Source organism: Choristoneura fumiferana, chromosome 23, assembly GCF_025370935.1.
Source record: "Choristoneura fumiferana chromosome 23, NRCan_CFum_1, whole genome shotgun sequence".
In the NCBI taxonomy this organism is placed as follows: domain Eukaryota; kingdom Metazoa; phylum Arthropoda; class Insecta; order Lepidoptera; family Tortricidae; genus Choristoneura; species Choristoneura fumiferana.
In genome coordinates this window covers 10,091,336-10,118,529 of record NC_133494.1, presented here as the reverse complement: position 1 = coordinate 10,118,529, position 27,194 = coordinate 10,091,336, and the positions used below count along the sequence as shown (strand labels likewise).

Below are 27,194 nucleotides of genomic sequence, written 5' to 3'. Positions count from 1 at the left end.
AAATTTTTACTGAAAAAATATTTTATTAAGTACAACAAGACGCACACACACACACACACACACACACACACACACACACACACACACACACACACACACACACACACAGACAACATTACATTACACAACTATAATCTTTATTATTTATTACCATAAAGTCGGCGCTAAGCAAATTTATTGTAATATTAATAAGAGGCGTCAAATTATAGTTAAATACGGTATTTGACTATTTTTTATTTCTTTTATAAATCAAAACCTGCACATGCGCATGTTATCAAACAGAAAAATTACACAATTACAGCTTAGCTTTAAATATAACAGAGTTTTTGAAATTCAAGATTAGACAGAGAAAGACTTACTTGCATGTGACATCACACACAGGTAGCGCCATCCATACCTACTTACTTGCTGCATAGAGAAAAGCGATATAGAAAGAGAGATACTTATATAGATTTTTCAAAAGATCACTATAAGTCCAATTTTCAACGGAATAAATTTTTCTCTTCGCTAAACATTGTCTGTGTATCTATATTTTTTTAATAAATAATAAACAGGATAATGGCAAAATCAACAGTTGTCAAATACCGCATTGTAATTTATTTTTATTTTCTTTATTTATTTCACTCTTGCTTTGGCTTGCTAATTAACTCAGTTTTTTTTGTATGGCAATAAACAAGTTCAGATAGAACCAATTCAAAGTTAGCACTATATTAGGAACTTACAAAATAAAACTAGTTATATGTACAGACCTGTATTGATTATTATAGGTAATGTTTTCACTGTCAGAATTTCGGAATTTCGTTGACAATTTAAATCTAATTTCCTTATAGATCGAATTTTAATGAAATTGAGATGAAACAATTCTAGCTATGTACATACTTCATTATTATTTTATTAAGTATTTGAAAAGAGCAACAAGTGGATACTCTTACCCACTTAATGTTTATTGATTAAGTACCTACTTTAGCAAGAATATAATTAAGGATTAGTAATTTAGATTTGGATTGTTGGTTCAGTCATAGACCGATACCACGATCAGAACTTAACGCCACGTTTGAATCTAATTTGAATCTAATAAGACCAGGTGTAGTGCACGTAAGTCAAGAAAAAAAAATGGAACAAGTACGACCACTAATTTTAAACAAAACAGAACGGTTTTGTTGCTCAATATGCCGCATTCACACAAACTCAAGAATTCAACTTAAACAACATCTAAATGGCGAACCGCATCGATATCGATATCACAAGATAATGATATCTTTCAATGAACATAAAAGTTTTGCCGGCGAGAAAGCTGAATACGACGGAAAAGTGTATTTATTGATGCTTTTTGTCATTTGCGTGACAGTTTATTTATTTTGTTACATAATTGCGACATTGTGTTACCGGTATGCAGATAATTAATTGTTTGATTGAAATAACGTAGCATTAAAATCAATTTAATGGCGCCTTAAATTTCGCGCCATAATTTTAATTGGCGGAGAAGTCGTCCCCAAGCGTTCACGGCTTCTATGCGCACGAACGAGCGCGCAGAACAATGAGGTAGCAGCCATTTTATATCGGTGTCTAAAGAAAAACATAATTCGAATGGCCAATCTTAACGAAATTGTGTAATTAGTGCTGTAATTTATGTGTTTCTACACACGCTACTATAAATAGGTGTTTCTATACTTATGTAAGTAGAATCTTACTTTTGCCGTATATATAATGAGTAAATTTATACATAGACACAAATGAGACCTTACCATTTTGCATAAAAAAGGAATAATAATAAATTTATATCTCGTCGTTCCCTTCCCTTTACGAAAGGTCGATGTATGTTCAATAAAGACCTTTTATACTAGCGCGGTGTTTATGTTTACTGATTAGAATCGTTCCGTTGAATCTAACTTGTGTACTTATTAGAATTACGATGTGACATAACTTTCTGTAAAATAGTACGGATTATTGCGTTATAAACATTGTTTACATTGAGTAGAAGCGGTTTGAAATTATCTATTCGCATAACAACCGGCGGCGTCGCGCAGCCTCAGCTTGAAAGTTAGGGACAAAATTCAATAACGAATTGGCCATTTTATTGATGGCCGGGGGGAGGCTGGGTGGAGACAGGCGGTCGGTGAGCTTCCGCCATTTAATTTTTGTCTAAAAACTATTATAACTTACTAAAATGGCTATTGTTTTGTTTACTATTTCATAAACACATTTCTAAGTTGCTAACAAATGTATGTATATGATGAAGTAGATAAGCGCGCGCGTTGTGTGCTATAAATATATGTATGTCTATACTATGCTATACTATTGTACCTATTGTTATAAATGTATGCCTGTAGCAAAGTCTAGACTATAGAAGACAGTAGGTATTTAGAGCTTAACTTCTCTGGTCATTGGCCCTTCACCATTGCATGAAATACCAATTAGTCTTAATAATGATTAGCTGAGCATTAGTTCTTTGTTTCTATTTTCTTAGTTTTATAATAATCTAATTAGAAATCAATAAGAAACTTTTTTTTATCAAGTCTGATTCTTATAAGACTACCTTTCTTATATAAACCAATAAAAAGCAGACCAGTTTTTTGTCCTTTTGGTTTATTATTATTAATTAATAAATAATAATAATAATAATATTTCTAAATAATAGGTAATTTATAAATAATAGTTTATCTCAAACTGGCAAGTCTTAAATGGCAACTCCCTTGAATGAAATAGATTCACAGTAGATTACAAAATATTAAATGTTGAAATAAGTTTTCACTCAATCTATTTAATTTGTTTTTTCTTTACACAATTATTTAATTATGTTATAATGTAGCAAATATAGTAAGTAACTTATTTTAAAGCATGTGTGGTGTAATTAATGATAAAGATAATGATAATTTATCAAAGAACTATAATATTGTATTATGTATTTTTTTTCAACATTTTGGACAAAATTTTTCTTGAGTTTATTGTTGTGTTGTGTATACAAAATATTTTAACAACACATAAAAGAGTAAAAAAATAATCCTTGTGTGATGTGTATCATTCTGTCCTTTTTTTTGCAACACTAACTATCTGAAACCATGTAGAATTGACTAGTATTTATTACATATTAAAATCAGCACTTATTATCCATGAGAGCAACTTCCATGGCTCTTGTTGGGTCATAGATTATTAGTTGTCAAATGTGTTGGCTAACCTTCTTAGCCTAACAAAAGCAATATTCAAGAATGTCAGATGATATTTTGGATAATTTAGTTAATGTTAACCTTCATACTGAATAAACGATTTTCGCGCTGTCATCATTCATCCACCATTACCTCTCATATTTCGTTTTCTAGATTTTTTTTACCGTACAACGGCAAAAACTACTAGACACTGGCAAAATTGTCCTCCAATGGACAGAGCCAATTTTTTTTTAAAGAAACAACAACATATTTCGTTTTCTAGAATTTTTTTACTGACAACGGCAAAAACTACTAGACACTGGCAAAATTGTCCTCAAATGGACAGAGCCATATTTTTTTAAAGAAACAACAACAACTTTCATACTATTATGTATGCAATGTGGATTCCATTCCCTAGCAAGATACTAAATCGCTTGGAATGACTTAAAGCAAATCCAATAAGACATTTTTCCACCATCTGTACTATAAATCTATGGAACAAACTGGATATTGGACTGGGCTTGATTTTCAGTAAATTAGTATTCAGAAGGTGGTACCTAACTAGCTTAAAATGAAAATTTGTTAATGTATTCTAATAAGACCACCAAATACTTGCTGATATTTTAAAGTCCGCCGGCCTCTTTTGACACTTTAATATACTCCTTTCGTATGCTTTAGCCCAGATCAGTCCAAATTTTAAGGCTATCTTTTTACCTTAATCTGAGTTATTGATATTATTTGAACAAAGGGGGCTAAGACACAGTTTTTTTTTTACAATTTTCATCAGATGCCTGCATGTCCATGGTGTGGCACATGAACATTTGGCATTGTTTGACTTTTGCTAGCTTAAACTTAATACAATGTAATACTTATTTTATTAGTTACTGAATCCAAAATGACAACTGTTTGAAATTCTTGATATTAAGTTGGATATGTTTGTACATTGGTTTGTTAAGGCATTTTTTGATATTGCTATCTAATCTACTTATATCTAACAGTGAATGTTTTCTAGGTGAATAAATGTTTGATAATTTAGGTTCTTTCCTTACTCTATTATTAGAGGCATGATGCTCAAGATAGGCAGAGCCAAGGGCATGATGGGACCTTTGGGCACCAATAAAGTATGTGGCCGTGTTGGGAAGTGAATATTTCAGTTAATGAACTATGCTTGTGATCTTAAAACAAAGTAACACCTGATTCAATACATTTTCGAGTAACTTTGAACAATGTTTTTCAGGATTTTCAAATTTATTGTATTGAAGGAAATTGTTATTTCAGATTTATTCATTAATTTTATAACTGTGTGTTGGTAATAGTGTCCGTCTGCAACAAGATTTTCAGCTGAAACCATACCTTAAGTGTGTCACACACCCTAAGCAGATATGGTAAGATCTCTGTATCTGAATGCATTATCTTTCAATATCGCTTCCTATATAATTCAATGGACTAACACACAGCGCAGATAATTTATATTTTATCATAAAGTATCTGTGACTGACATATGTTGAAAGATGGTGCAGATATTATCTGCATATACAAATTAGTTAGAGGGAAATGGGAATGTGTCACTCGTATTTGACCGCTTACTTTCTCAACCTTGTATCTGGCCACATTAAATTGCCTTAGAATCATCTGCATGTAAAGTATGATAATGTTAATTTGTTGTATACAATTCGTGGTAGATATTATCGTATCTGCATAGTGTGTGATAGTGTCAGATACTAATTAAGTTTTATATGCAGATAAAAATCGCATCTGTGTAGTGTGTGACACGCTTTATGCTCTTGTCAGAGTTTCGGCCAAGAGTGATATTGATATTACATAACTTACATATTTTAACTCAATCAATTGAAAATTAAATTGTAATAACATGGTAGCACATTACATTAATATGTAGGTACTGTATTTTTACAATTAACCATTAAAAAGGTAGAGGCGATTTAGCAACCACATGCATTGAGTTGGAAATGGAACCTTATTAACTTCACAATACGTCACAATTTCCATTGTAATTATTGAAAATACGACTAGCTTAAAAAATATAATTTCTGAGGTAGCTAGTATACTCAGCGGCACAAAATTTGGCCCACCCTTCATACAAAATTACCGATTCTGCATACATTTGAGGGCCAGATTTTTTGCCGCTCAGTTTCTTCATTCGATAGCTGCTTTTGATTATGTGGTAGTATGCTCCAATAAATGGGGTTTTATTAAGGGTTAACATAATTTTAAATAAGTAAAACCCGACAAAATGCGATTCAGACTCGCGCACTGAGGGTTCTATACAAAATTTTGCTGTATATTAGCAGTCCATTAGTCCTACCCTAAGCAAAATGTATGCAGTGTTGGCTTGTTGGGTCGTTTTATACGGTTACTGATACTGACACGGACTTTTCTTATTGGTTGCGCTGCGCTGTAACGTTCGACATATCAGTCACGCCGACAAAGTGGTAAAATAAAAAACTAAAAAAAAAAAAATTTTACGTTACCTCCCGTAGACGTAAAGAGGGAGTGATTTTTTTACCCGACTGCGAAGAAGGGGGGTTATGTGTTTGACGCGTATGTACATATGTATGTATGTCTATTCCTATGTCCTTTCGTAATTACTCAACGGCTTAACCGATTTCGATAAATGATACGTCATTGGATTCGTCTTTATGACGCGAGTGACACTGGGTAGGTACATGAAATTCTTGAAAAATCAAAATGACGAATTTTTGGCGCCGAATTGTAAGTTTTCATAAAATGTTTTTTATTCAGACCCATCGAGTAGGGCATGAAATGAAAGCTAATAATTAGCCCATCTCAATATATATGGGTTGTTATAGTTTTAATCTACCATTTTTACAGAACTATTAAAAATGTGTGAAATAAAACAATAAATAAAAAAAAAAACAAAACCCGACTGCCATAAAAAATACTAAGAAGAAGAAAACAAGTCTAGTGGGCTAGAACTTTGTTAAGTAGCTAACTTAAAGTTCAACAGTCGGGACCCATTAGGTAAGTTTTTGACCGTCACGATTTGTTTCTGGACTAACCCTATAGTCCACACTATGAATATACATATCAGTCACGCAGACAAAACATTTTTTTTAGCGTACCTCCCATAGACGTAGTGGGGGTGATTTTTTTTTCTCGACTAACCCTATAGTGTGGGGTATCGTTGGATAGGTCATTTAAAATCATTGTGGGTATTTTCAAGACAATTTTTCGGTTCAGTGATCTGTTTGCGAAATATTCAGCCTTACAGATTGCTTGAGAATTATTAGTAGTTTAAGAGTAAATAAATAGCAACCTAAGGTATAAAATATACCTACCTAAACTTGGCAGATTCCCTACACTATACGAAATCCTTAGAATAATATCAAGTACTTACTTGATTTTTTCATAACGGCTACGGAACCCTACCTTGGGCGTGTCCGACACGCTCTTGGCCGGTTTTTTTGTGACTGTCTTTTGATTGCGTTGACACAAGTTTTTTTTTTCACTGTTTCAAGGGGTAGTAGACCCCAGGGTATTTGATATTAATTTCAGCTTGATACCTACCTACCTCCACGCGTTACTGAGAAAAAGGGCTTGACTGATGGACTGACGGACAGACAGAGAGAGACATATAGGTGGACAAGAAAGTGATGCTATAAGGTTTTTAACAAAAATACTTTATTATATTCATCATTAACGTCATCGTCAGCCTCAACTGGTAAACTAACGTGAATGACGCATCGTCACCATCCGTGACAGTTTTGTCGAAACCGAAGTTTGCTGAAGAAGCCAGCTCCGAAACCGAACTGTGGCTGAGACTGGATTTTTTGGCCAAAACTGGCTGAAACCTTGACCGAACCGATCACTAGTTGCTAAATACTTGTTTTATAGGTTTGTCTTTCTCCAGGTGGCAGCAGTTAAGGATGGGGATGCACCGGTATAGCCATTAGTTTCCCGGCGCACTGGGGCGTGGGCGTCGGGGGCGTGGCGCGGGGCGTGGGCGTCCCCGTGCCGCCCCCCGGCGACCTGCTCGCCACTATATCCATGTTCGAACAGCAGATCAAAGCTGAACCTATGAGGTACGTCTTGAGAATCTATGGGAAGATAGGCTAGTGTACATAATATAATTCAAGTTATTAGCCGACATGGCTGCGTCTAGACAGACGGCTTCTCGGGAAATCCGGCACGGAGAATCCTATACAGATTAGTTAGACGAACACAAAGACTTCTGTGAACTCGCCAAAGTAGGCGAGTTGTGTATGTGCCAAACAAGCTAGTAGGTCAACTGATAGTTGATGAGCACCACCATGGATGGACATCTGCAACACCAAGGTGTTTCCGATGTGTTGCCAGCCTAGAGAGTTAAGAATAACGTATTTGCTAGTAATAAAATACTAGTATTTAGAAAAAAAATCACTGGCTGTCTTACTCTCCAAGTCGGAAGACAATAGCGTAAGCTCTGCTGCTTGGCAGCAGGATTAGCGAGTAAGACGGCAGCAATCCGGATTGACCATGCACAAGGTCCTACCAACCGAAGTCCAAGTAGTTCAATTTGTGATTTAAGAAGTTACTAAAGTATGCTTGATGCTGAATGACTGCTGACTGTTGAAAGGCGTTCTATAATTTGGACTGACGTCCCAAGCCCGTATTGCCTAATCAGCTCTTGATAACAATCGCATTTTACCATTACTATCTGTCAAACAGTCTTGGCTGAAGGTAGATAAAGGTCTCCTTTTTCAACTGCAATCTTTTGGTAAAATCCAAAATGCGATCGTGAGCGTCTGCGCGTTAGACAATACGGTCTTTAAAGTTGCTGAGGTTGATGATGAAAAGTTACTTGTGACACTTTGGGGTCTACAAACAGATTTTTTTTTGTTTGACTATGATGTCATGATAGCACTTTTTTTAAATTTTCTCCAGTTTCTACACATCCCACGCCCACGTCCACCCCGGCCCGCCCACAATAGTCCGCTCCGACTCAAACCATGCCATCATCAACATGAACCAACACCACCCTGAAGATTCAAAGGACAGCCTCATAGTGCAGCAACAAGTGCAACATCAGCAGGATCTGATGGAACAGCACCAGCAACAAGAGATGCAACAAGATGACGAGGTCAGATTTACTGGGTGTTCCTACTTGTAATTTGTCACAGAGACATATCTGGGGGCACCGCAGTGCCCCTGCCAAGTCGAGCAAAAAAGCGGCACGGCCGTACCATCCTTTCTCGAAGCAATTCAGGCCATTTTCGACCCCGTATAACTTTGTTGTGGATTACTTGTTTTTTTTTACAAGTAATGTTTTTTATTGGTTTAATATATCAAAATTAAATCAAAAAATCAAAATAATTTATTTTCGGATAACTGAGTAGATCCAAGTATTGTTAGTTTATAGAATAGTCTTATGAGACTATGATAGTAAGCTGATAAGATATATTATTATTACATTAAATCAAGTTACCTACATTAATTTCTATGACATTCATGTACACTGCCTAATTAATTAATTAAGTTTTGTTTCATCATATACAATTAAATTAAACTGTCTATCTATGTCAAACCAAATAAATTCAAATTAATTAAATCAAAGTCACATTTTATTACATTATTAATTACATAATAATATTAATAGCAAAAAGTTTATTTCAGGATCTGGTCCTATGTATATCATATCAGATACATTCTTATAATAACATTACTCATCTAATTGAAATATTGAAATAAAATTGCATACATTTACATAAAATAATAATATGATATAACACTGATCATATTTCAATAGGTGTCGTACTTGGCGTTCTTATTGTGGTGAGCCATGCAACAGTGATTCACATAAGTGCAGTCAAATCTGCTTGCTATCATCTTGAGGACGCCGTTGGGGCTGGCCCGCAGCCTGCGCGCTATATAGATATTGGGGAAAACCGTATTTTTGTTTCTTTGACCTTGAATATTTTAAGACTTTATGACCACTAGCCATGGGAATTCCCAAAAAATAAATACATCTTCATCTACGTTGTATGGGAAATCGCAATATCGGGATAAGAAGCAGTATTTATGTTATTCCAGAATACCAGCTATGTCCATACCGAAATTCGGTTAATCGATGGTGCATGTTTACAAAAATAGTTTTCTTATCCATTGCATAAATAGCCCACAATGGCCAGCGCTTGCACTGCAAGAAATGTTTTCGCGTTGCTGATACTTTTGAAGGCTCATGCCATTTTTTTTATTAAAAGAGTTTTAATTTTTTTATTTACAGTTAAGCTTTAAAGGAATGGATGATGAAGGTGTTGAAATGGATATGGATGGACGCCAATGCTCTCAGGTACATACATTTGCATTATAAACAGTCGTTCATTGCGTGGGAATGCCCTAATAGAAAATACTCTCTCAGTGTAATTTATTGCTCAGTGTCGAAGTTACTGCTGCTTGGATTGTAATGAATTTTTATGATTAGACTTTCGTTAGCGTAATTTCTAACATAACAAACACTAAATAATTAGAAACTAAATGGCGCTAGAAATCACTATATCGCGTTTATCCGGTTTATCTCAAATATTATCTTATTTACAGGGTATGGGCGTTGATATGGGATCAGTGCAAACCAAAATGGAGATATCAAATGGAGGCCAGTCGACACCGCGTTCCAAACCGCAAGCCTGTAAGGTGAGATTGTGTTAGAACCCTATCATAATCGAGGTCTTAACCGATGACAGCTTCTGACAGGCGAAATATCGCTAGATGGCGTTAGTATCGTCAGGTGCTGGATTTACAATAAAATACATATTCTAATTAATTATATAGCAAGTACTAGCCGTTGCCCGCGACTTCGTCCGGGTAGTATTCGTTTTTATCTATCCCGCGGGAACTATTCAATTTTCCCGAGGACTCAAATTATGTGTATACCGAATTTCATCTAAATCGGTTCAGCGGTCTAGACGTGACGTGATTGAGTTACAAACATCTTCGCAAACATTCACATTAATATTAGTTAGTAGGATTAGCTTAGTGCATACAATTACACTTTAAATTTTAAACTCTACCATGAGCTTTACGGTGAAGGAAAATATCGCGAGGAAACCTCCAAACGCACCTGTGAAGAAATTCAATGGTGTGTGTAAAGTTCTCAATTTGAAGTGAGACCACGAGGGAGTTATGGCCCAAGCCCTCTCATGACGAGACAGGCCCGTGCCCTGCAGTAGGAATATAGGTCGAGACGATGATGATCCTAAAATTTCACGAAAATCGATTTAGAAATGCGATCTGTACAGGAAAACAGACAGACGTACAAAAATATTTATATCCAAACTGAAACGGAGACGCTTTGCGCTCGTCGCTCATAAAATAAAATTAACAACTGAAAATCCTCTTGGCAATCACGATAATAGATTGTATTTATACTTTGCCTTAAAGCTTACCTACTGAATTGTTTGATGTTGATCAATTAATACATAATGCATATGGTTATACTTCTCACTTTATTCCTTCGAACCTTTCTTGCAGTAAAACCAAACCTTTTCGAACTTTTAGTGCCATAAATCCAAGCGTTTATAAAATCCGTCTTAACAGGTTTGCGGTAAAGTATTGTCGTCCGCTTCGTCGTACTACGTCCATATGAAGCTTCACTCCGGAAACAAACCCTTCCAGTGCACGGTGAGTCGAAAAATAATATATTTTCGCATGATATTTTTAAACTTAAGAAATGTCTCAAGGAACCCAATTGCTGTTTCCAAATTTATTATTCATCAGTACTCCGCGCCATCACTTTTTTTTAAATAACAGTTGCAACAGATTAAAACAGAACACAATGTAGGGACGGAATAAAAATTTCTACACCCTTTTAACGATTATAAGTAACATGTAAAATTCTTGGTATCACGTCTTTTCCCATGTTTTTATTTGTACTTCTTTAGGTACTGTTTTGCTTAAAAATCTGCCATAAACTAGCGAAGTGATTAGATTAAAAACGTTTAAGGAGTTCTGCATAATATTATTATGATAAATTATAATTATGACGGTATAAGATTTTAGAACACTTAATAATACGGAAAATTAAATGTATGGGAAACACATCTTTATACCACCTTAAAATAAATTCAAATGGCCATTATGGCATATGATTCACTATGGAATATAACATTATGGCAAATCAAATTTGGGCATCCTGAGATTATTGCATATGAAATTCGGGCAAGCAAAAAGGAACCAAAATTCAAAATTATTTAATTAGATAATTTGTTTTTCTTAGTCTTGACCTTAAAAACTTTTCGAAACTGACATTGGCTCCTTTATTTGCGTTGATATAGGTTTGCGACGCAGCTTTCTGCCGCAAGCCGTACCTGGAAGTTCACATGCGAACGCATACGGGCGAAAGACCCTTTCAGTGCGACCTGTGTCTCAAACGGTTCACACAGAAATCGAGCCTTAATACGCACAAACGCGTTCACACCGGTAAGTCCGAAACAACTGCGTTTCGGTAGATGGTAATTTCGCTAAGCTCTATCTAAGCCAACTTAGTGCTCTTGAGTGAAAATAGCGTCTACTTGAACGTTGTTTTTTTTTTAAGTCCTTGTACTCCATGTGATGTTAATAGGGTTGACGATGGTACTGAAATTCAAAACCAACTTTAAATAAGCATGGTTGCCTCTACAAAAAAGTCCTATGAAATACTTAATGAAAAAAAAAACTATCTACTTACATACATATTCTAAGCGTATCTCTCAAAAAGAGGGTGTTTTGTAACATTAGGTACTTTATTTTTATTACATTACATGAGCAACACTGTAGGATATATACTACAGTTTAACTTTATTAAACTTTTTGCTATAATGGACCATAATTTAGAGTTTTAAATAATTCGGTGGCCCCCTGTCGAGGAATATTTTATAGGAAAAAGTTTTATGTGTATTATTAATATTTAGGGCATCATGATTTGTTAAACTATCAAAAAAGTTTATTTATACAAGTTGGGCTTTGAATTGCGGAACAATCTTTAGTCTATTTTTAGCACCGCATGATGTACAATCCAAGTAGCAGTTAAGGCATGTTTTGAATTATTTTAGCACACTGAACAGATATTGCTAATATTGATAGGTCTTACGTACAAATATAAGCCAATCCACTCACATCTATGATCACCTGGTGGTTATTGTATTTCTGTGGATTTGCCTATTTACATATGACCTAATTTAAGCTTATATCAGTTTTTTGTAGCTAAAATTGATTTGATGCTACCTGAATTGGAAAGATGAAAATAAATTGTTACTTTACCTACTGAGGATGAAACACAATTCACGTGACATCTAAAGACCTGTGCGGTTTTAATGTAATTTCCATATTTAGTTATTTGACATTTTATTTTTCCAAATTATAATTAAAATGTATTACCCAAATTTTTATGTATGAAATACGTATTGGCATGAGAGGCACGAGTTATTCGTTAGGCTAACCAATTTGGTCAAATCTGCATTCGTATTCGGGACGGAGGTTTTAGGGCATAATTTGTCGTGTTACCTATATGGAAGTTACATTATTGTAGAAACAGTAGTAATACAATCTTAGCTCCCTTGTTAATTGTACCATGAGGGGATTGTTCCAAAGCTAATGTCGATTACATTGGATTTTTTTATATTTTCACTCGAGTCAACCTCCTCCTGTTTTCGCGAAAACAACAGTAACATATAATTTCGTTTTATATTCCTTTTATTTTTTTCGTATTGACAACAACCTAATTGTATATTCGCTTATGTCCTATTTTGACGCCCTGATGTAATGAATATTTTTATATGTATTGTCTTTTTATCATTTTTATTTCATAATATTGGCTAAGGTTAATTTTATTTGATTGTACATGTACGATTCGGCATTATTAATAATATTCTTGCTGATATGTTTCTTAAATTTTGCGTTTCTTGTTGATTGACTGTTTGGTATTGTATTGCTTGTATGTCAGATATTTTGTGCGCGGACTAATTGGTACTTTAATCTCGTTGATAGAAAAGAATACCGTGTGTGGCGGCCAAGTTCAAATGTCACTCAGCCATTTTGTATGGGACTTGTTTACCCGCGTTAAACCTTTTGTTGCTAGAGAGAGAAAATAAAAGGTAAACAAGATGCAATCGCATCAATTAAAACTAGGCTTTATTATGTTGTTTAGAAAGATTACATATTAACTCGAGTTGTTATTTGAAAACACGAACGCGGCCTCTGGATGGAGCTTTTAGTTAACTTTATACTTACATAATTTATGGTTATTATCTATCTTTATCTGATTATATAGAGTAATATAAATACGACACTGGTGCGACACACAGTTCCATCATGGAATAGTTGACAATACATATGCTTAACATACATTGTGAATAGTTTTTGAGTTGTGTTGAGTAGATAAAGACACAAATAAATCAGGGCGTGAGGAAGGCTATATTGTGAGGTAAACAGGGGGAGGTAAAGGATTGGCAACGCGCCGGGCGCGGTGCCGGTTCTTTGACGGCTCAGGTGTTTCGTGAGTGGAGCGAGTTAGGATGCGTTGTTGGGGTTCTAGATGAGCACATGCGCGCCTTGATGGTGAAGGAGCGGCCCTACAAGTGTGAGCTCTGTGCCGTCAGGTTCACGCAGAGCTCCAGCCTCAACCGCCACAAGAAAATACACACGGGTGGGTTCTTCTCCTTTGTACCGCACCCGCCCCTCGCCCCCCTCCGCCGTAACGCTACTTTCTAACATTACCTTTGCCTTCTGAATTTACTCCGTAAACGTCCCTCGACGAAATCACTATTTTGACTTGTACGATAATTTCGTTCAGAGGAACACAGACGCGCGCTGCTGGCTAAGGAACGGCCCTACCAATGCGGCGTCTGCTATCTGAGATTCACGCAGAAATCGAGTTTGGGCCGGCACGGGAAAATCCATACCGGTGGGTCCTTACCTATACATCCTGCGAGCTTGAGCGTGACCATGCCTTGTCAGGCAGATCGGTTTGATTTTCTACTAACGAATGCTACGTAGCCTACCTCCCCCTGAATGTGTGTGAATGAGCAGACCTTGTCAGTTTAACGAGCTAGGTGTAATAGTGAATAACTTGTTTGAGAGGGAATTGAGATGCTATATCGAAAATCGTATACCTTATAGAGGAGCACAGACGAGCCCTGTTAGAGAAAGTGCGGCCGTACCAGTGCCACATCTGTTTTATGCGCTTCACTCAGAAGTCCAGCCTGGGCCGACATGGGAAAATACATACTGGTAGGCATTTTGCCCTAAAATCCTTAAGTAGACAATGCATTTGTTAATTTAGAGCTCACGTTATCAGGCACTCAGCTTGGCAGTGCGTCGCGGACGTTGTTGTAGCTGAACTTTATTGGTATTTCTAGAGGAGCACATCCAATCGCTGATCAACAAAGTGCGCCCCTATCAGTGCGACATCTGTGACAAGCGGTTCACGCAGAAGTCCAGCCTGGGCACTCATAAGCGTATACACACTGGTGGGTCCCAACATATTACATTTTTATTTGCATTCGGTTTCTAAGCCACAATCTGAACGTTGCAGGCTTCTGACAGCTCACACTCGTTGCTGTTGTGGCTTTGACACCCTCGTTTTGTGAATAGTTTTTAAGGGCTGCCCAGTACCCGATTAATTGTTTTGTTTTATCCGAGCAGGTTTAGCGATTCGAAGGTGTCATATTGTTTTTGTAAGATAAACTACGGTTCTCGTGTTAGGTAGCGCGCGCTCAAAAACTATTCACAAACGGTATAAAGTAAAGCATGTGTACGTTGTGAGGATTTTCGTTAAATTTAAAGTAGGAGAGAGAGATGTCTGATGGACAAATAAATTGCTCGTAATTCCCTCATGGTAGCGCGGGGCTTGCTTGGAGGCAGCCTGCCGGCGCGCGGGATTATTTGTCCATCGTGGTTTTGTTTTGTTTCTCTGTCCCCCCGCGTCCGCGTGCGCGTGTCGATCCGTGTCGTGGCGTGTCGTGGCGTGTGCAGGGGAGCGGCCGTTCCAGTGCGCCGTCTGCCTCAAGTCCTTCACGCAGAAGTGCGCGCTCAATTTGCACGAAAAAATACATACGGGTTAGTAGCCCACATACATATAAGTACCTACCTAAACACAGCAGTACTCGGTACGAGTAGCTCGATCAGAGGCGAGTCACTTCATCACCAGTGTTCAGTATCAGCATCTAGCATCATGCTTCGTTCTTATTTTCCGTTGCCCGCCTAACCCGTTGTTTTAAGTTCCCTCTTTCGACAGCTTCCGATCTCGTTGCTTCCGTTCCGACTAACATCTCGACATCGTAACTACCTCGACTCGCGCTTTTCGTTCTTCTGCACTTACCATTAATTTTCCTCTTACCATATTTTATTAATGTGCCGGTCATTAGCCCTCATTTTACATGCATTACGGTGATTTAGCGATACCATTATTTGTATATCATCATTTCTTCATGAATATTAATTCTTTCACAAAAGCGGTAATGCAATCGCCGCAATGACGCATAGACATTGGCGCATCGGTATCTGAAATTGGGTACCGAATCCAAAATTGGGATCAAAATTGGGGTCGGGGGTCGCCTCTCGGCGCGATGCGGTGGGATCGGCATTCGGCAGCGGACCGGTCCGCGCGCGGCTGCGTCGGCGACGTGCGTTACTCGCTTTTGTGTGTGCACTGGGCGCAGTGCAAGGGCGCCCTTACACGTGCGGGCTCTGCCCCGCGGCGTTCGCCCGCCGCCCCTACCTGGACATTCACATGCGCACGCACACAGGCGAGCGGCCCTATCAGTGCGACGCCTGTCTCAAGCGCTTCACGCAGAAGTCCAGCCTCAATATACATAAGAGGACGCACTCAGGTGGGTACAGCCGGCAGCCGGGCCGGACTGGCCCCCCGCCCGCCCCATGTCTCTCTCCACTCACACTCTGCCTCTCCTCCAAATCTCTCTTTATTTTATTTGTCATGCTTGTGTGTTTTACTCTTTATCGAATCGCCCGTCCACATTATGTGTAAATGTGATGTCTCACGATGGAGCATCGAGCGTAGTGTAAAGATTTGGAGCGGAGTTAGCGGCGAGCGGCGACCAGTCCGCGCCGGCGCCGCGACCTCCATCGCGAGGGCGCCTAGCGTCCTTGCCGCTCGGCCGCTGCTATAATATCTATGTTGGGCACCAGTCCAGGGCAGACCGTTCCAGTGCCTGTCGTGCCCCGCCGCCTTCACGTGCAAGCAGTACCTGGAGATACACACGCGCACGCACACCGGCGAGCGCCCCTATCAGTGCGACATCTGTCTCAAGCGCTTCACGCAGAAATCCAGTCTCAACATCCACAAGCGGACGCACTCAGGTACGTCGGCGCACTGCCGTAGGGACGTATGAACGATATGTGGGCCACTTGTGCGCGGGGGAAGTAGGCGGCGCGCCGCTCGACCTAACCTCCGCTTCGTCCACAGTGCAGGGCCGGCCCTTCCAGTGCCTGTCGTGCCCCGCCGCCTTCACCTGCAAGCAGTACCTGGAGATCCACAACCGCACGCACACCGGCGAGCGCCCCTACCAGTGCGACGTCTGCCTCAAACGGTTCGCGCAAAAGTCCACACTCAACATCCATAAACGAACGCACACAGGTAAGTTCCACGCACCTATTGCCCTCATAATATCTATCAAACATTTTTATCTCTGGCTTCTCTAGTCACTCGATCGTTAATATTCACATTACCTTTCCTTTTAAATAATTAATGGAATGTTTACAACCCGCGTTTGTCGGTGCCACATGTCAGGAGTGTTTGGCCATTGGACTCGCGTCATGCGACTGTTCGGGGTATACTAACGTGTGATGGTGGTTAGTGCAAGGTCGGCCGTATCAGTGCATGGAGTGTCCGGCGGCGTTCACTTGCAAGCCGTATCTGGAGATACACATGCGCACGCATACGGGCGAGAGACCTTTCGAGTGCGATGTCTGTTACAAGCGCTTCACGCAGAAATCGACGCTCAACATTCACAAGCGAATACACACCGGTATGCCTTCAATATCCACCGACGCAGCTACTCTCAGCCGACCGGGTCGCGCGACAGTCGACATAGTGCACTCATTAAACGAATTCGGTTTGATTAGTCAGAAAATACTAGTGCTTATAAAATAAATGAATTATAAGAATAAAAAAGAAATACTAGAATTTTAGTTGATGTTGTGTTAAGAGCTCTGTTGTATGGGTTGGCTTACTTGACTAAAAGCGCAACCATATCCGAATAGTGAGTTCGACTGGTATGGTCGAAACTGGGATTTTCTAAAATTCGACTGTGAAGCTTCCATCGACTGTGAAGTTGGACATCGAATATTTCGAAGTTGTTACTGAATTATTTCTTTGTGATACTTAGAAACTGAGAACATCAAACCCTGAATATTTTTGATCAGACTCACAGAGTCCGACTCAGTAAATTTGTGCGGTCGGCTGACCGGGGCTGCGGCGCTCTTATTTCATGACTGCAGTTTCTCATCGGATTATCTAACCGCTGGTAGAGCTCTCGAATTAATATTTTTAACACATTTCTAAGCCGTTTTATTTGGTATTGAAAATAAGTCGCATGTGTAAGAGTTATATGCAATCGCAGAATAGTAGAAAATGTTCTTAACACCATTCAGAAAAATAGATTCGTGTGTATTTCGGTAACTTGTTCACACAACTTTCGACTTTGTTTGTTTTGATAATAACTTCTTATTATTTAGTTATTTGAAGCAAAAAGCTAAGTAGATCGCTTTGTGTTAATTCGTTACCGGTGTACGAAGATGCTGCATAGTTACGAAGACGGCAAATTGCGAAAACAGGTACATTTTGTCTTGCTGGACCAAATGATGTGGCACCGACAACTTGTTGTAATTTCGATCTATTTTATCATTAGCTACATCATCATTATTTTAATTATTATTTTTTATCATTTCCTGGCTTCGTTAATTTCAGAATGCATCATTGTCTAATTGCATCTTGCCGTCTTTCTAACATCATTTTGCTTTTCACATTTGCTTTTTTACATATTTTTCTGAATCATTTGTTTATACATCACTTAACTGAATGCTTTGTTATCCTCAATAGAGCTTATATTTATGGTCATTAATGTACTGATTTTAATCGATTTATTTGTCATATTACAGGAGAACGGCCATATGCCTGTGATATTTGTCAGAAACGATTCGCCGTTAAGAGCTACGTAACAGCGCACAGGTACACACTATTTCCTACTACTAAAATATCAGAATCAGTAAAACTTATGCTGAGCTGACTAAGCTATACATGATGTACCTAGGCGACCATATTCAAGATTTGCAATTTGATTTTTAATAGGTATCCCACAATCGCTGCAACTAATGTTGTTCGCTGCCTCATCATACTATCAGCCAAATATGGGGTCTACTACCCTAAAAGTTGATTGTCGTTTGCATGACATAGAGCAATATCGATAACACGTGTCTGTCAACTTGACGGTCGACTTCAGCGGCATATTCATTCATTTGATAGAAACTTATGTAAAGAAAGATTGGCGGACAACTTGTTTGCCTGGCCGTACACAAGAACATGTCATGTTATGACAGCGGGATTTCGTTATGTACTTATTCATTTTCCTTTTATGCAATCAGTTGTTCATGTTGGTGTGTGTGTGTAATCATTCAGTTCAACTCTCGTGGCACTACCTATACAAGGTCGTAATCTTTTAAACTTCTGACAGGTGGTCGCACGTAGCCGACAAGCCTTTGAACTGCGACCGCTGCTCGATGACGTTTACGTCCAAGTCCCAGTTCGCGCTGCACATCCGCACGCACACCGCCGGCTCCTGCTACGAGTGCAGCGTCTGCGGCCGCACCTTCGTCCGCGACAGCTACCTAATACGGTCAGTCAAAACAAATGTTACACGGTAGATAGCGTTACCTCTCGCACAATGAGGGATATCGCGTATGAATTCGCCGCTAGAGGCGCTAGTGTAGCGGTGTAGGTCTCCGAAACGTCAAATGTCATTGTTTTGGGTGAGCTACGCGAGTTTATTTATAAATGATTAAAATAATTTTATTGTGTGAATATTTTGCAATACCTGAAATTAATTATGGCAAATATGCGTTACGGGGCAATGGATTTCTGTGTTTTAGAAACAGTTTTGTTTTTTGGAAACCTTTGTCCTCCCTTTTTTCTGAGCAAAACGGGACTACATAACACTGGCATGCTCGATATTTTTATAGTACGGTTTTAAGGTATTAAATATGATTTAAATGTAAATTTTGTTTTCACGCCCGTAATAACAAACTAACCACTATACTTCAGGCGGGAACTTTGTCTACAGTGGCGCCAACTGGTGAGCGCGAAAACGGTAGCCCTCATTTACACCGCGAGCGGAGCGGATTCATTAATGACTTAGTTAAACTTACAGTCAGCGTCATATAGTACAGTCGCCATCAGATATTTCGGAGCGGCCAAGGTGATCAAAAATATCGATACATGATCTCTAATACCTTAATAATAGAGTGCATGTGCCGATATTTTAGACCACCTTGGCCGCCCCGAAATATATGATGGTGACTGTACCTACGTAGCAGTCAAGATCACCAAATACTTGGAAACATACAAAATAGTCATTACCAGTGTATCAGTCAAAGCGGTCAAATTGTTCGAGACATTCATCGTGTACAAATATACCGGAGCACGCACGTCGCCAAATACTTTATAACATTCAAGCCGACATTAGTACCGTAGCAGCCAAAGTATCCAAAAGTATGGGACACCACAGAAAAATTTACTTTATTACATACCGTGTAAGGTCCAGTGATCCAGTTAGTTAGCTAATCCTCTTTAATACAATGTGAACGGTGTTCCATTTTCAGTCTCTTGGTGCAAAATGCACTAATTATACTGGCCAATTCAAGCCATATTTAAGAGGAAATCCGTTAATCCGGAATTCTGACAATGTAAATAAAAATGTGAGAAAAGCCGTCAGGCTTCAAATGAAAGAGACGGAACGATCACTGACAAGTTGGTACTCTTTTCGGTGATTGTCAAAAACAAAAAGTCGAATCTTATGACGTGTTAATTTATTTCGCATTCAACTCGATATTAAACCTTAAACCTTTTAAATAAAGCTTAGTTTTCTAGTGTGTCCCATACTCTTGGATGAACAATAGAATGCCAGTTAGCCAGCGCTAACTGCTCGCGTCGCGTGCGACGGATTCTACCTGTATCCGCACCCGAAGGCGTGCGCCCGCGAAGTTCACCAGCGCCATCTATACCGTAGCCCTCATCGAGCGGGTGAGCGGTTGGTTCCAATGGAGTGCCGAAAGTTTCTCGATGAGGGCTAAGGTATAGATGTCGCTAGCGTCACTGCTTAAGTGGCTAAATAAGAAACAAACAAGCTGAGATATGAGCTGCATAGGGGAAATTCCTGTCTGTACCGTTGACCAGCAGTGGTGTAGCGGTATAGCACGCGGTACAGAATACCGAGGACCTAGGTTCGATTCCCAGTGCTGGTCTTATTTTTCTGGTTTTTCTGTGCATCTATATTTCAGTTTGTATTTTCAATTTAGGTTTTACGGGATGACCGTAAAAGTAAAAATTTAGAATTGAAATAAAAAATACAAAAAGATTCCAAAAAACTCAATCTTATATTTATTTACGTCAAACCTTGCACGATAGGTCGATCCACATCCAGTGGTCTGGTTCATATGAAATTTGGTATACATAACATTATGTAGGTTCATATTGGGGCAAGTACATTCAACAAAAAAACCGTCAGCATAGAAACCTGTTATTATTATTGTTTTTACAAAAACTCATCTTTCAACTTGTGGGAAGTAGGAAGACAGACAGAACCTAAGGTTTATTCTAATCCCACTAATATTATAAATGCGAAAGTTTTTAAGTCTGTTTGTTTGTTTGTTACTTCATCACGTCTAAACCGCTGAACCGATTCAGATGAAATTCGGTACACAGATAGTTTTTTTCCAGGAAAATTGCATAGTTCCTGCGGGATAGCGATAACCGAATTCTACGCGGACGGAGTCGCGGGTAACGGCTAGTTTAGTATATTTTTGTCCACAGACATCACAACCGTGTGCATCGTGAGAATCACAGCAACGTGTCCGCAAATAGCATCGGCACCATCAACAGTGTCGCGACTAACACTAACAACTCCAACAATAGCAACTACGACTCGCCCGGCGTTTGTGACTTAAGGTAACACGCAATGTATTATGTATATTATATAGGAAATTCTACTGGCATTAGTAAATTCTCACGAAATGGTCTATTTTACGGTATGGATGTCACATCGACTCATAAGCTTAGAATATGAGAGACTCTAGCCATTCAGTCGTTTAGGTTTAAGCAACACAGTCGCATTATGAGTGCACATGCATGCCCTTGCATTGTCACTAAGCTCCAAGTGTGAGATGTGTTCAGTGCCACAGTTCACTGTTCACTCACTATGATAAATCATTTAAGCAGTTGATTACATTGCAAAAGTTTGATTTCCTTTAAATGAGACGTGCTAATGCACTATAGAGGACACTTTGCTATCATCGCCTTGACATAAAATTAAACATGGGACAGTGATTAGCACTCGGACGCCTACCTTAGTTGATTCTAAATTGTCCTTTTTTTGTTTGTTTCAGTTTTGTACCCATGGTCAACCGTTACATGACCTCGCAAGGGACACAGGTCTCCATGCAAGACACGCAAAGTAAGATGTCGGCCATGTCTCCGCAGTCTATCGCGTCGATATGTAAGTGTAATCTCTGTGTGTGGATTTTTTTTCAATGATTGATATTTCCGTCAGAATGTGACCTTTTGTTAATTTTTATCAGGTTTTGTCAGATTAGGGTTTTAATACAGTAACTAAAAAGATGTTTCTCTGCAGCGTCGCCGCCGCCGCCGCATACGCCCACTCCGCAGCCTCAGATGTCGGCGCAGATGCATCTCGCCGACTGATCGCTAAAATAGGTATATATTTACTCCATTTTAAAGGTTACGTACTTCAAAAGGGGACAAAATAATCCTTATAGCAATGATGACCAATTGTTTTTCTAGAGTAGGGTTTCTCAAACTTATGGCTCCACGTACCCCTGTTAAAGTTTCTAGACGACAGCGAACCCCTACCTCCCCCCCCCCAAAGAAGGTAATAAAACTGGCTGTTGGAGAAACTAAATTTATTTCAATCATCATGCCAACGAAAATACAAACTGAAACAAACAACAACAACAGATAACAAACAAATAAGTAACAAATTTGGAGTTGAAATATAAAATACAAAAAGACTCCAAAAACACCAGCCACCATCACGTAAACCTTGTCGCGAACCCCCTACCGTCGAATAGCGAACCCCTAGGGGTTCGCGTACCCCACTTTGAGAAACCCTGTTCTAGAGGGATTATTTAAATCTCTTTTAGAGGTAAATGTAAATACCTAACCAGAAAATTAGTCTTGCTTGTGGCTAGCTAGACGATTACACGTTGATGGGCAAATTCAAATGCCTTGGCTCGAAGGCCATTGGCAGGCCTGGGTTTGGCCAGCCTTGCCTTGTAGTATCACTTTACATAGTATTATTTTGTACTGCAGGGCTACTACGAAACTCGAAGTTCGTATCGTACCGTCCCTCTCGATCTCATATTAAACAGTATAAGTGTCAGAAGGACCGCACGACACGAACTTCGAGTTTCGAGTTTCGTAGTAGCCCTGCTGTACTGTTACAAATAGTGTAGAAGACTAATTTCAAGGTTTGAACCAAGATATCTTAAACCATCTACTTCTTTTTTTGGGCTTACCTACAGTGATGGCTATTTTGTTAACCATTTATATCTTTTTCATTACAGCTCTTGGTTGACTTGTAAGCCAGAGTGCAATATAAAATTACGTGGCAGCCAGCAACAAGAGCAGCTACTGTATCACAATAAGAAGTATAATATTAACTAACGTCATCTATAACGTGGAGAGTTGAATTCTCCGTCAGGATTGTCAGGTTGTCAACATGGACTAGAATGGATTGGCATTGTTTATTTACGTAGAGTTTATTTAGCTACTGTTGAGTTCGTCGGGCGTGACGCGAAGCGATGGTGGACATCACAACAGGACGAGAGTAGCGAGTAGTCAGTAGCGGTACCGCCTATGATATGCATTGTGATTTATATCCACAACTGTGATTTGTCTATACCATCACATAATTATATTAAGCTTCGTGGTGGCATTCATAAATCGATACTTAAAAAAAAAGTCTCATCATTATAGATTGTAGGCCTAAATTTTTGATCTCATATTCTAATTTGCTTAGTGGTAACTTTTGGATCGTGAATGGTAAATCTCCAACTGTGAAATTCTAAATTTTTTGACGTTCGCCGTTCGCTTGTCGTATACAGTCTTCGTAAGGCGTAGTGATTGTAACAATATCTTATTGCGATGCTTTAACTTAGAATGTGTCGGTGTATAATGAAGTTCAATAATATTATAGAGCTGTTACCGATGAGACGTATGTTGATCACAGAAGGTTACTAAATGATACTTCCCTTAGTAATTCATAAGACGGTTCCAGTTTCATGTAAAACTAATAATAATGAAGAAGTACAAAATAACTCCACAAACTGCAGTCCTCCGAGGCAATATTGAAAGCTTCACAAAAATAATAACTTTAATATGATGTTTATTGGAGAAATCCAGAGAAGTGCCTGTTGCAACATAAAATTGGCAATATTTTTGAATCGTATTACGTTCAGAGTGAAGTTATGTTCAGTGTTCATGGTGCCGCCGCACCGTAGGCAATAAGCGCCCGCACGACCGTGATATTGGTCCGCGGAGTGCACGGACAGAGCGTATAATTTGTGAAGCTTCTTACTATAACTTTGTGTGCCTTCTAGCGGATAGCGACATTAGGCAATATCAATCATAACACCATTGATGAAAACTTCATATACATTAACTAAATTTCAATGTGAATGTTCATGTAGAGTATTTTCTTGAAAATGTCGTACACAGAGTGTTATTGTTTACCAATTAGGATAAAGATGTATAGGTATAAAACGCCCTTTCCGTTTCACAAAGAATTCGATAAAATCCAAACCATTTATTTCCCGTAGAGACGTTTTTTCGAATAATAGTAATAAAGAATAGTATATAGCGCAGTAGTCTTCCAATATCCCGAGACAAGTCAGTGCACGACGCAGCTCCGGCCCGCTGCGGGGGTTCCTTATGGTTTGCCATTTAGATATCAAAGATAGATTGGTGCCATTTCTTGTAAATGATGCGGTAGAGTAAGTTTAGTTAAGTCTGCAGGTCAGGGTAGAATTGGAAATAGAATATTGTAAGAGTACTCGCCTTCTCTAAGTGTGTTACGTACCGACATCATACCTTAATTATTTTTATTTGGTATTATTTCTCCTTGTTATTTGTTTACCTTGTTACATAGAGATACATTATTTTATTTCCATCTTGTTGTGTGTGTCCATGTGCTGGGTTGGAAATTGTAAATATTTGTAGGGTTATTTATTGAATGATACGGAAAGGAATACAATCCACAAGAGACTAGCGGCGCGTCTCACGCGTCCACTACCAAACAATAGTCAAACTGAGGATGACATCAATTGAACTAAAATTAGAATACTTAATGCGGGACTACTATTGGGTAATAATAGAGACAAAATTTCCTTGTAGATTTATGTACATATAATAATATACATATGGATGTTGTTTAATAGTCCTCGATATTTTTTTATATTTTGATAGTTCTGTATTTAAAAGAAAACACGAGAAAATAGGCCAATGTCTCATTTATCATTTTAAATAAATAAATAAATTATGTACATTATATTAAGATAAAATATCTTACATATAGGTACGAACACGACGGATGCATTTAGTTGCCCAGAAATAATGGAATAAGTTAAAAGTTACGATTTCAAATGTCTTCAAGTCCTACATTTTAGTAAGTTTCTTACCAAGCCATTGAGAACAGTATTATTTAGACAACTTAAACTTGAGTTAAAAGAGTAGTGTAAATCTTTGAGCTACCATAATAAACTCACCATTGAAAATTATTAAATCATAGTTTGTAACGGCATTGTGTGGCACTATTTGGAAGGTGCTTCACAGTGTTGACACCATGATTATCCATAGATATTATGAATGAAAATAGGAACACCAACATAGTGAATTAGGAACATATAAAATATATAAATGTATATTGTATTACAACTTCTCGATGGCTCGGCAGGGGTTTTCATATGTTTTATTTCTAGACTTAGTAATATATTTTCGTTATAGTATGTTCACTTCGTTTATTACTGTTTTTATAATCACATGAGTAACAAAACCATCGTTAATACATCCCGTTAGAGCCATCGCCGAAGTAGATACATGGTCCTTTTAGTTACGAAATATATTTCTTTTTTTTATTAATGCTGGTACATTTGTCTACATAATCATACTACCGAGGAATATGTTTCGTAAAACACTAGGGCCCATATATAATTGATATAACAGCAGGGAAAAAACATAAATTATAAGGTCGTACAAGTGAGGTAGAAAGACCTGTTATTTGTGCGTCTTCACTGCTACAACTATTTTACATACCGATGTTAGTTATTAGTAATAATAACTTATTACATATAGAGAAGTAATGAGCCATTTCGATTTACGTAACCGTAAAAAAATAGTTTTTGTCTCCTCTACTTATTTTCGATTGTAGAAAAGACTGAATTACTTACTTTAAAAGAAAAAAAAAAAACAATATTGAACAAGAATACTCACAGGAATTCGTATTGGCAGCGCTAGTTTTTTTTTTTGTTATCTTTTTACCATCGGCGGTTGTTGCGATGGATCAATCTGTTGTTTTGTAAGCCCCATTTAGTATTTGGTTAATGAAATCGTACATATCCTATCCCGTGAACGTAATGTATACTTCCCGAGGCCGACTAGTCTAGGACGCCGGCCGCGGCCGCCGTCGACCAGTACATTCGGCGCGAGTAGGTTAACGAGCAGATAACAGTGAGCCTTGTGTAATCATAATGTCTAAGGTACATATATTTAGTTCTATTGTATCATTAGAGTTACGCGAACTTCCGCTTTGCCAATTATTGCGTTGCTTACATATTGTAATCATTATGAGAGTACAGCCTAAGGATTTTAACTTTTTTTATATACTGAGAGCTATTTCTAAGTCACTATTATTTTTACAATTCTCATCTATCTATACGATAATAAAATTATAAGTGGCTTTAAGCCATACTTAACCAAATTTTGGAGTACTTTACATAATTTTAATTCCAAATTTTTATAAATTCACCAAGCAAACATCATGGCATGATGGTTTGGGTACGTTTGTCATTTAGTTATAGCTCTTCAGAGTTTTAATGACCAATACTTTAACTACTAAACTGTTTTCTTATTGTTAAAATTTTTAGGCTAGTTTATATTTTATGTAATAAGTTAGGTTTGTTAACTGTGGTGTATTAAAACTGCACGTGAGTATCGCTCTTACAGCCTCCTTTGATCAGAAAAATTAGTTGTTTTATAGTCTGAGTACTTGTGATATTTTTACTAAATATTTTGATTTATTTATCCTATGAGTCTTCATATTATTATGTATCCTTATTGTTTACGATTGTTTATTGTTATACTTTGAGTATGCAACCTATTATACACGAGAGGGTGAGATAAGAAGGGGCTGTAAGAGTATTTATGTAGTCAGCATTATGTATATGCTTTAATGTGATTTTTTAAATGTACTCTTTATTATAGTCTCATCAATCAATATAATTAGCGAACTAACAAAGTGTTTTAAATTTTTTCAGTTCATAGTGATTTATATCGAGATCAAAATAAATGCAGAGTTTATTTAATTTTATGGAAAAATATACATTGTAAAACTATTCTTTAGTGCTCATTTGCAGAGCTCTAATAAAAAAAGAAACTATGTGAAATGCAAAAATAACAAGTCACGATTCTTTTAGAAGTCGCCATGTAGTGGAGAAAAATAAACGTGCCATGATATTTGTGGCTAATTTGATTGTTTCAATGAATTAATGGCTCCCCTTATAATAAGCCGCCCTACACTTCGTTATTCACCAAATCGT

At 38.0% G+C, this 27,194-nt stretch overlaps 1 protein-coding gene across 17 annotated transcripts; it reads left to right on the top strand.

Annotated features, from left to right (window-relative positions):
- The first annotated feature begins 1,352 nt into the window (after nucleotides 1-1,352).
- Nucleotides 1,353-27,122, top strand: LOC141441109 (uncharacterized). 17 transcript variants are annotated; one of them, XM_074105764.1, is made up of 22 exons: nucleotides 1,353-1,542; nucleotides 7,033-7,204; nucleotides 8,046-8,241; nucleotides 9,385-9,450; nucleotides 9,699-9,791; nucleotides 10,695-10,778; nucleotides 11,432-11,576; nucleotides 13,669-13,779; nucleotides 13,927-14,037; nucleotides 14,253-14,363; nucleotides 14,492-14,602; nucleotides 15,108-15,191; nucleotides 15,881-15,964; nucleotides 16,281-16,451; nucleotides 16,558-16,728; nucleotides 16,949-17,119; nucleotides 18,252-18,321; nucleotides 18,824-18,985; nucleotides 21,178-21,312; nucleotides 21,750-21,859; nucleotides 21,995-22,077; nucleotides 22,947-27,122. In XM_074105764.1, the coding sequence occupies exons 2-21, from the start codon at nucleotides 7,170-7,172 to the stop codon at nucleotides 22,063-22,065; spliced, it is 2,292 nt and encodes a 763-aa protein (XP_073961865.1). In that variant the 5' UTR covers nucleotides 1,353-1,542; nucleotides 7,033-7,169; the 3' UTR covers nucleotides 22,066-22,077; nucleotides 22,947-27,122. The 17 variants fall into 17 exon arrangements, with proteins under 17 accessions (XP_073961865.1, XP_073961862.1, XP_073961874.1 ...); XM_074105761.1 differs by having other exon boundaries at nucleotides 1,353-1,675; XM_074105763.1 differs by lacking the exon at nucleotides 1,353-1,542 and adding an exon at nucleotides 1,767-2,112.
- The last annotated feature ends 72 nt before the right edge of the window (nucleotides 27,123-27,194 follow it).

Excerpts from the sequence above, each read along its gene's own strand:
- LOC141441109 (XM_074105764.1), top strand. The coding sequence starts at position 7,170 with ATGTTCGAACAGCAGATCAAAGCTGAACCTATGAG. Across the intron at positions 15,965-16,280 it reads ACATAAGAGGACGCACTCAG|TCCAGGGCAGACCGTTCCAG; the intron begins GTGGGTACAGCC and ends GTTGGGCACCAG. Across the intron at positions 21,860-21,994 it reads GCAGTCTATCGCGTCGATAT|CGTCGCCGCCGCCGCCGCAT; the intron begins GTAAGTGTAATC and ends GTTTCTCTGCAG.